General features: G+C 41.5%; 1 protein-coding gene across 1 annotated transcript in view; it reads right to left on the bottom strand.

Annotated features, from left to right (window-relative positions):
• The window catches only part of ZSWIM8 (zinc finger, SWIM-type containing 8), a gene marked incomplete at its 5' end in the record, with an annotated part of 23621 nt that extends 13306 nt beyond the window's left edge, over positions 1-10315 (bottom strand). The window contains 9 exons of the mRNA XM_010078221.1: positions 202-326; positions 1243-1341; positions 1913-2096; positions 3402-3581; positions 4515-4646; positions 5447-6452; positions 8611-8786; positions 9644-9845; positions 10195-10315. Coding sequence (XP_010076523.1) covers positions 202-326; positions 1243-1341; positions 1913-2096; positions 3402-3581; positions 4515-4646; positions 5447-6452; positions 8611-8786; positions 9644-9845; positions 10195-10315 — 2225 coding nt within the window. The remainder of the gene's footprint in view (positions 1-201; positions 327-1242; positions 1342-1912; positions 2097-3401; positions 3582-4514; positions 4647-5446; positions 6453-8610; positions 8787-9643; positions 9846-10194) is intronic.
• Between the last annotated feature and the right edge of the window lie 326 nt (positions 10316-10641).

The following is a 10641-nucleotide window of genomic DNA, read 5'->3' as shown; positions in this document are numbered from 1 at the left end:
GAAAGAGTGCCTCTTCCAGGGCAAAGCACGCTCAGCAATCAGATTTTGCATCAGTGGAAGAATATAAACACCACAACATAGCTTGTAAATCGTAAGTACATGACACAGCAACTTATGCTCACCGGCAAAACTATCTAATCTATCAAAACCCAGTCATGGTTTGCTCTGCATCTCCCTCTCCCCTTTTAAAGGGAAACTCACCTTTTTCAGCTTAGACTGATCATCCTTGTAAGTAATCATCAAGGCCAGTGCCAAATCCCCTTTCTCCCTTCGAGTGCCTTCACACAACAGAGGATGTTCTGCTTCACTGACAGTTGTTTTCATGCCTGAAGACCAGAAAAAAAAGGGATGAAGTGAGCCCTTACAACTACTCCAGATCCTGAGCACTATCCTGAGCACTCAGTCTATTTTATTCACCTCACTGTCACAGGCAAAAGAAGATTTTTTTATTTTCCCTAATTTTCTGTTAACTTCAGAAATAGGTCATGAATAAACAGGAGCTGCTGTCTGACCCCAGAATACTAAGCTTGCTACAACTGTCAGAACCACCAGATCCTAATGTGCCACAGGAAAAAAGTCCAGGCAAGCGCACAACTCCATCTTCAAACAAACTTTTCCAGTTTCTGCAGATACTACAAGCCAGCATTCCCACACCATAAAGAACTCATCTTTCTCCTTTCAGAGATGAGGCACCAGAGGACAGGCCTTGTTTAATCCATTCTATTCCTTTTTGCATGCTGCTTTATAACAGGCATATAGTATTGTCAGCATAATATATATATATATAATCACTGCTTTGTTTCTGAAGCTGATAAATGAGGCAAGAATCCATTATTATGCTAAGATCCTGAATTATATGATAATGCTTGAGAGTACTTCTGCTAGTCTTTCACTATCATTGTCTAACCTCTTCTGAAGTGATTGCCTTTCATTCCCTGAAACTGTCCATCTCCATTAGAGTCTAGGCAATATATCTTCCACGACAAGAGCAAGAAGAAAGTCAAAATTCATGTTACAACTTTAACATTCAGTTCCTTCCACATAACCCCCTTCCATTGTTCACAGTTTTGCAAATCACCTCAGCCCTGGCATGCAGAATCCTTCTGCGTCTGGTTCTGACAAACTGTGCAAACACTTTCACTTCTGCACCAAACTGGAATGAACTACTAACTCTCACCATCCAAAATGAGGCAGGGTGCAGAACATGGATGAAGACAGACACTTCTTGTAAAAAATTCTTACCAAGAGCAGCAACAGCTGCCTCAAAACCAAGCTCTTCATCTCCAGGCATTTCATTATTCCAATTACGGCTTGGGGGTCTAGAGCCTGTAGGAGAAACCACTGAAAGAAGACAGCAGAATTAGTGTTCAGCTTTCAAAACTAGGACCTCAAGGCAAAAGCCATTTCTGAGAGCTTTATGAATTTGCAGAGCTTCCTGTGGTCCTATTCCTAGCCTTGTACCAGTTTCAAGACCATAGCACTGTCTTGGGGTTTTTTTTCCCCTTTCTTTCTCTAAACTCAGAAAGTTCCAAACCAGGCAGGTATATTGCCAAGTCAGTATTCCAATCCCAGATTGTTGTGTTCCTTTTTAAATACTAGATTTACATTAGCTTCCTCTGAATATAACCAGCATAAGAGTACAAAAGTCAATCATTTATAACGATTTTACAAACACACACAGAGTGCTCAAATGTGGCAAGTTTCCAGTTGTTTTCAAAAGTACAGAGACAGAGAGACAGTTCCACTGGGGCACAAAGTACCTCTAAAGCAACATGGAAGGAAGTGCAAGCAACAGTGTGTGAAGAATCAAGATTAGGTTGCTTATTCAGAAGACAGTTTCTCTTTGAAAACTCCTCAAGACCTGGCACCTCAGAACATGCCCTTTGCAAACTCAAGTCAATTCAGACAGTACCTGGAGTGCACAGGACATCAAATATAAAGCTAGCCAGCATCAGAGGCAGGACAGGACGGTAATCACACAGTGTCCCTTCTCGCAGTTCTTCAGCTCTTCCTCGAATAGTGTTCATCTCATTAGTGCCCAAGGGAATCTTCTTCAAGAGGGCTACAATCTCAGACTCCTGATATGCCAGCTTCACCTGGTAGCATCCACAAGGAAACAGAAGAAGCTGTCATCAGCACAGGCCCTGTGGGCAGTGGACTATTTTTCCCTATACATAAAGTAGAGCAATAGTTTTTATATAGTTTTTATCAGATTATTAAATTATAGCAACTCAGCATCGTATCCACCTTTACCATTCTCTCCACACTGAACACGGTTTTTCAGATCTAATACAAGTCTTGCCTCATATTTATACGACATTTTTTTTACTCAAATTATCACTCTTGATCTGCATACAGAAAAAACACATCAGCTTTCATAAGAATATCAGGAGAAACTTTGGATAAGTCAGTGGAAAAGGTGATTACACTTAATTGTAGGAAGAAAGGATGCTATGCTAATATACACATTCAAGACAACAGAGACTGACTATCAGAAGAATGGGCACAGGGTGGCAGCAAGCATGCCAGCCAGACGAAGACCGTTAACATTTCACTACTCTGTGCCATTCCTGCATTCTCTCCATTCTTAACATGTGAAAGTGATTCTTTTCTTTTAGGTTGCAAGTGACTGCCAGTCACAATCTTCTAAACCTATTGTAAGAAGTACAGGTAATTAGTGTAACAAGTGTAGGTGGATACATAGCAACAATACACACCTCTGGGGACTGCACAACCCTGCAGTGAAAAGCAAGGTGTCTGCAAATTACCAAAGTCTTAACTGGTCCCTCATTTTTTCTGAACAGGAAGCCTAATAGTAATCAAGCAGTGTCCAAAATAGTATGCCTGCACAGTGCATATGTTCACTTGCCAAGGAATGAGATATCAGCAAAAGCAACAATTTTCAAACATGTAACAATTGCACCAATCCACCCTAAGGAATAAGTTTCAAACCATTTCACCAATGCAAATATGGACAGTTCAATTTACTAATTGCTTTATTTTCCCCAGATTAGCCAAGCAAACTGAAAACAAATTTAATATCAGGGGTAAGTAAGCAGTTCTAATTGAAATAATATATTCATAAAATATTTTGACTCATTTAAATATTTTCAAGCCTGTAGCTTCATGTGAAATCAAAGGCCTGCTGGCACATGAGGTCTGAGCTTCCTATCAATGAAGGTAATGCCACATGAAGTGATATCTCTAATTGGTTTTTTTTTGTCAAACCAGCGTGTGCTAACGGGATGGGTACACAACCCATGTAGTCCCAGTGCAATCAATTTTAAGGAAACATAAAAGCATAACCAAACTTCAGGAGGTTAAATGGAAACCACATGAGCAAAAGCATTCAAGCAGCACAATGTTGCTTACGGATACTGCCTTTTTGAGATGTTTCATACCTCCAGAGCCTTTGTAGAGGCAGGTGGTCTCTGCAGCTCCAGAGCAAACATTCCTATTTGGAAGGCCTGGTTGTGGTATTCTAGCCGCTCGCTCAACACAGTCAGCAAGAAAGCAGCTTTAGACAAGGTGTTGGTTGCCATCCATGTCTGCTTGCTGGTTGATACCTTGTTCTTTTTGCCCTGTTTGAGGAGAAATTTGTCACAGGACACTTCCCTAAATATCCTAAACGATTCTATGCTTGTCCTCCTACCCTTTGCAATAATCAGTAGACAGTAGAAAGAATAAAATACATTTAAATTTTATTCCCTTTGCCAAAGAATCACAAATCCCAGTGGTTACTGATTAACATAATTTCTTCCCCTGTCTCACTCCAGCACAACACAGTGAAAGAGCTGGCCTGTTGATAAGGCATATGTCCACTTGGACTGATGCTGCGCAGGCAGATGTTGCATGCCTGTCCCTTCTAAGGCAACCCTTCCATACAACAAATACTGCTTAGTAACACAGCAAGTGATTTTCCAGAAGCTTATTTTTTTCCTCTCCAACCCTCTATCCTGAAACAGCAAAACTTCTAACATTTCCAGTAGGGTACATTATGAAGTAGGAGATTAAAATTTTGGAGAGAATCACAAGAAACAGGGTCACCTGCACAACGCTGCTCAAAAATCAAGACTTCTATGGCTGCTGTATAATCTCATAGCACACAGCAGCAGGTATCTCTTAAACAAAACATTCTTTGAAGCTGATGTTAAATAGAGCATTTTGTTCAATTGATTTACAATAGATTCCTAAAGGACCTGCAGCTTTTAACAGAAAAACCAAGCTTCTCTCTGAAGCATAAGGAAAAGTGAAGAAGCTTATAACTAAACTCGAGTTTCTGAAGACTAAGTCCTGCTGGATGGACTCATTTTCTTTCTCTGTTTTATTCACCCACACACGCACACTGATCAGGCACATTAATGACATGCAGAGAAGTTCAACCCAGAGGAAGCATCAGTGAATGGCCCTGAATGACAGCAAATGAGAAATGTCTGTGAATGCTGTTGTATCCATCCCACATACTCCTTCTAACTTATTTTCTACCCCCAAAACTAGACAAGCCCTCTCTCTACCTTCGTTGGTGGCTGCTCCACTTTGAGATCTGGAGGGTTGGCCAGGAGGTCCCTGGCAAGCTCTACAGTTAAGTGGCATGCTTCATTACTGTATCCATGTGCATACAGGGCCTCTGCACAGGCAAACAGGATCTGCAAGAAAGAACACATGGTCATATATTCAAACCAAACTCCCCCAGGCTGGAGCTTGCCTGCTCAAACCACTTGTCAGAAAGACTCTGCAAATACAATTCGCAATTAACTTCAATAGCAGGTGCCCCCAGAGTCCTCTTTGCCTGGACCTTCACCATCATACCTTTAAGCACTCCCCTAAAAAGCCTTTTCTTCCATGATTAAGTCCCATCCAGCCTCTGAGTGCTGTAAGAGATTAGACAATAACTCAAAAAGCCCTAAACTCCAAACTGACTGGCTGTAACTATTTCCATGCATCTCCATTTCAGCTGCTTGCTCATATAGGTGCAAGCTCTAAACATATTTTGAGGTTGTAACAGGACATAGTCTATTTAGATTGCCTTCCAGAGAATTTCTCCTTACATGGCTGGATTTAAATTTTTCCTGCTAGGCATGTCTTGGTCTTACTTATTTTTAATTTCAGATCAATTTTACCATTTACAAGAGTGAGACTAGGTAAAAAGCACACACAGTTTTGCCTACATTTTTAAATCCTGGAGTGTGAGACGGGATCAGCCAAAACTAGGACACACTTGGTGTTAGCATAGAAACAGGGAGTCAAGCTCGCGGGAAACAGATGTGTGATACCACATTAAGACTGTAGATACCTTATGATACAATGGGTTATGAAGACATTATAATTAAGCACTTGATTTAAGAACACTCTAGGTTAAGTGTAACAGCTATAGAAGGGTGGTGCAACTGTGATGTATACAATACATAAAACTTCAAAACAGTGTTTTGAACCAGATTCAGCTCACCTCCATCCGGTTCTCCTGTTCCAGAGGCTTTATACCGGCAAATATATCCTGCTCCTCTTCATTTCCCCCTTCAGCTTTGTCATCATCGTCCTTGGCTACCTCTTGTGGATTCAGATAGTATACCTGGTAATCATCTTCCTCTTCTCCATCATCCCCTCCCCCCACTGCACCATTCTCTCCCACTTCGGGCTTCAGGCTAACACCACCACTGTTCTCATCTGCAGAAGGCAGGTCGTCATCACCACTACCCATTTCCCCCACAGAATCCTTGGACGATTTTTTGGCGGTGGAACTGCTTCTGACACTGGGCTCAGGTCCCTCAGAGAAGTATACCCCACCATCCTCCTCAAAGGCGTCCCTGTAGCTCCTGCTCAGAGGGCTTTCTGTAAAACTAAATGTGTTGCTGGCTTCTGCCCCCAGAGCCAAGCTGCTGTCATCCAGGCTCATCTCTGCCAAGTCCGGCTCCAGAGAGCTGTCTTCACTGCTCATGCGGCGTTTCCCACTATGTTTACTGGTCAAGCCTTTGCTCACTGGCAACTTTGCTTTGCCCACTGCAGTCTTATACATGGTTTTATCACCTTCTGCTGAAAGCCGTCTCAGAGTCCTCTGTGGTGTTTCAGAGACAGCTTTCCGCTTTCCGCTATGTTCCTTCGGACGAACTGCTGGCTCCGGGGGAGAGGGATGCAGCCTGTCCCCAGGCTGCAGACATGGTCCCCCAGGCTCCTGCCCATGGGTTCTGCCAGCCTCACAGGCAGTTTCTGCACACTGCAACCGGCAGCTTCTTTGCTGGATTGCCTTTACCCAACAGAATGAGTTCTTCTTGTCAGTGCTGCTATATGTGATCCCAGAAATGGGATAAGCTTCCTCCCAGTTGAAGTAACAGGCTTCCACAGCTGGCTTGAAACCCTGGAAGAGCTTCTCCAGTGATTTCTTGTGCTGACCTCTCTTAACATTATCTATGACTTTCAGCTGCCACTGTCTGAGCTGTGAGCAAAGGTCCCTGCGCCTAAGAGAAGTAAGAGGACAGGTTAGAAAGCAGACACAAAATGCACCTGCAACACACTACGTCTTAAATCACAGAATGCCTCCTCCTTTTGGTCAGAAACATCTTCTGAATTAAGTATAGACAGCATTAGTAAGAAGATAGGCCTTAAAAAGGGAACAGCCCTGTGAACAACTCCAGTCATGACATTCACAAGTACAATCTAAACAGCCTACCCGGGGAAGCACAATGCCAAGACAGGACCACCTAATCTTCCTCCCAGGCACTTACTTCTCTACCTTGACATGCCTATCTAGAGCCCGACAATTTAATCTAGGCTGTCCTTGGAAGACTACACCTGTTGCAGGCCATAGGTACAGAACAAGCAAGACAAAAATAATTGATGTTCAAGTAACTCTGAGGAAAAAGCAAGCTGGTAAGGTTATAGAGACTTAAATTACACAGCAGTTAGTCCCATGTTCCATATTACCATGGAAACAAGAAAGCATTTCTGCATTTCCCAGTTACAAATCTCACATAGGGCCTAAGCATATGAGCAAGATAGTCCAAAGGGATTACACGTTTGGGTAATCTAATTCAAGAAGAGGAAAAGTTATTTCTATAAATTGCACCAAGTGTCTCAATCAACTGCCACCTTGTTTCTGACACAGATTTCAGAGATCTGAGGTACACGCCCAACACTTCAATCCTCTCAGATTTCCTATCAAAACCAAAAGCACAAAAAATCAAATCAAAATGGGGTGACCTAATTTAGGTGCAAAGGGCATTAGGACAAAAGAGGCTAAACAAAATGGACTGCTTCTGTTTGTCCACTGAAGAAATTAATTAACAAGGCAGCAGACTGGTAGAGCTTAATCAAGGAGAGGATTTTCAGAAGGAAAAAGAAGAACTACTCAGGAAAGGTAACATAAGAATGAGAGCCTGCAATGAATTTGGGATGAAGTAGCAAGTCTCCTTATGATTCACTGGAAAGAACAGCAAGGGGTTCTTCTCAGTGACAATTCAAACGCCAAGAGAATTGGTAATCAAGCAGGAGCATTTCAATTATGTATGAGCTCAAGCAGAGCTGAGCAAATTTGAACTGTGCCAAATATCTGAAATGTGAATATACATAGCACAACTTCATACTTTATTAAAAGCCAAAAACTTTTATAGTTTTTCTATGTGATCTGATTGATGTTTGTGTTCATTTTAAGCCTCATTCCCAGTTTCCTACAATTTTTTGTCTTCATACTTCATATCGTAAATAAAGCGTAAATATTGTAAACTGCATAAGACAGAAACTGCATCCATTTTAGTGTCCCTAATGTACATTACATAGATAGGGCATTTTATTAATGTTACACAACAATTCACAGAAAGCAATTCTTGTTAATGTGTAATTGTATTGAAAATACCATCCTATTTTCATTTGTTCTGAAAAAAATTTTCTGAGTATTTATAGCACATTAAACTAATGCAGTACACTTTTACACACTGCACTTCCTAGACTAGATGTACAAAACAAATTATTACAGTGTCAACCACAATCTCAACACAAGCCCTCAGTACCTCCACTGCTATTCAGCTGGTGCTAACTAAAGATGGCAGTGATTTACCAAGGCACAATATGGTTTAGAAACCTGTAGAAGCCTCACATTTTTTCCTTGGACAATTGAAGACACTGACTGAAAATCATACACTGGTGATGCTGTTTACCAATACACTGCAGAGTATACTCCTTAAGAGCACAGAAAGCAAGAAATGGTTCATCTTTAAATAGACAACAGTGAATGATTGGGCTAAACAGAAATCCATTAAAATGCTTAACAGTTACATTTAGAAAGCATTGAAATTTATTGGTAGCTGGTGCTATAATTCAAATAAATGTCCTCTACTGGCACACTGAAATGCAGAATTACACTCATATGTAAAAGAGAACTCTCAGAAAACAAATTATTCACACTACATGATGCTGCTAAAAGTAAGCAGCAACAGCAACTAACGTTTAAAGTCATTATAGTGCTCTTGAACCTTACATAGCACATAGTCCAGAAGCACTAATGGCTGAACAGGTAATACAGTAATGATACAAACACAAGAAATCTACAGGAAGAAAATCTTGAGCATGCTTGAATATCACAGAAATAAAAGAGAGACTGGATCTGATTCTGGCGCTCACCTCTGTGGACTAATAGTTGGGTCAAGGACAGCCAGCCTCCAAAGAACCACCATCTCATCACACATACTTGCACAAGCATGAGCAGCTACTTCTGACTGGCCATTGCTGCGTCCTGTGTGCCCGCTAGCACTGCTGTGTGATGCAGATGTTCGCACACTGTACCACCATCCAGTTATCTGCAGAAGAAGATGATCAGTGGAGCTGTGTTGTGGCCAACAACTCATTCCCTGCTCTCACTTAACCTCACAACCACGAAGAAACAGGATCTGTAGCTAGTACCATTTGACTCCAACATAACTATGAGCATTAAAGCAATATTGGTTCCTGAGAACTAATGGCCCCTTCAAATTTCTCTGGTTAGAAGGCACATGCCCACATAAAAAAACACTCACAGGAGGTTCTCTTACTAGATGCCTTCATACTTGGAGGGAAAAAGTGAACAAATGTGATAAATGAAGCATTTCCTTTCCCCTGCTCAAAGCTGAAGTATGTGATAGAGCAATAAGGAAACTTGCAGACTGAGATCAGTGTCCTGAACTGTCAACAGAAACCTTTTTCCTAGTGTTATTTAGAAAAAAATACTACTTAAGCCTATCAAAAGATACCTTCTACAAAAATAACAAAAGAATCTGAGATCCTACCACCCAACGTATATCTTTAGTTTTTTTCAGAATGACAGCTCATATGTGATATACCTTGTTTAGGAAAAAAAATAGATTAAAATAAATCACCTTGACTGGGCAGAAATCAAATCAAGTGCGCTGCACAAAAGAGTTCAGACTCCATATATTAATGTTAAAATGACTGAGGTATTTTTTGGGATATAGTGTTACCAGGACATCACTAAGTCAGCACAAGAGCAAAATGTAACATAATTTTAGCATGGAGAAGTAGGTGCCCATAACGCATACAGACTGTTAAAAAAATTATTCAGCCATGGATTGTACAGGCACATGGCACCAGTCACTGGCTCAGCCTGATTCCCCAGAATTCCCGCTCCCAGCACGCCCCACCAGCAAAAAGATTTGATTACCTGCTCATAGTTGAGACACTGGTCAGTCAGAATCTCCAGCAAAGGAGCTGCGTTGCTATCCCGTCTCTTAAACATCTCCCGCACAATGGAAAGCAGGTTCCAGATTCCTTCAGGCTCTCTTCCCCGCAGGGGACGGAGGAGACAGGCCCACTCAGCAGCAGCTGGTGGCTCCGTGGAAGAGAGATACATTGAATTCACATCACTGCGGGCAGGAATGAGAAAAAATTTAAATCAAGCACAGCCATACAAAATCCTGAGAATGTTCTACATCCAGAAGTATATTTGCACTTTAAACAGGACAGACATGCATAATCTAAAAGGGACAATGCATCACGAGACTGAGAACACCACACAGGCATGGTATTGTGCAAATACAGCATGCTCTACTGAAATAACATTGGAGAAGCTATGCAAAAATACAGTCTAGAAAAGTGACCATGAAACTAAGCATCCTTCAGTTGATGGCATCACATAAAGGTACAGTCTACACAATGAACGAACTTACAGATTACATGAATATCACATTTTCTCTTCAGTGGGAAATGGTTTACCTGAAAACAACAGGAGAGGGTCCACAGAATTTATGAAGGGTTTTCTTTATGTTGTCACTCAGAGTAGATTCATCTAAGTACCAGGTGCTTTGATCTGATGCAGAGGGTCCAGCAGTGGGATCTTGACAAAAGAATAGCACACATACAGTCGGCAGGCTGTAGGTATTTTCCTCTGTGTGCCCAACCACAGAGATTATAGGAAGTACACAGGCAGCGTTACTCAGTTTATTTCACCCATTGCAGAACTCACTACTCAGAACTATCTCAAAATAGTTCTCAACATTAGTTTAACCACTGACAACACCAAACTGGGAGACATGGCTGGCATGCTGAATGGTAGCACTACAACCAGTGGGACCAGGAGAAATCCAAGGACTGTGCCAACAGAAACCTCACAAAGTTCAGTGAGGAAAAATGTAAACTTCTGTACCTGGGACAGAAAATCCC

Source organism: Pterocles gutturalis, unplaced genomic scaffold, assembly GCF_000699245.1.
Source record: "Pterocles gutturalis isolate BGI_N339 unplaced genomic scaffold, ASM69924v1 scaffold34843, whole genome shotgun sequence".
Taxonomy (NCBI): domain Eukaryota; kingdom Metazoa; phylum Chordata; class Aves; order Pterocliformes; family Pteroclidae; genus Pterocles; species Pterocles gutturalis.
Note: the sequence above shows the minus strand (reverse complement) of the source record. Positions and strands in the feature narration are given on the sequence as shown.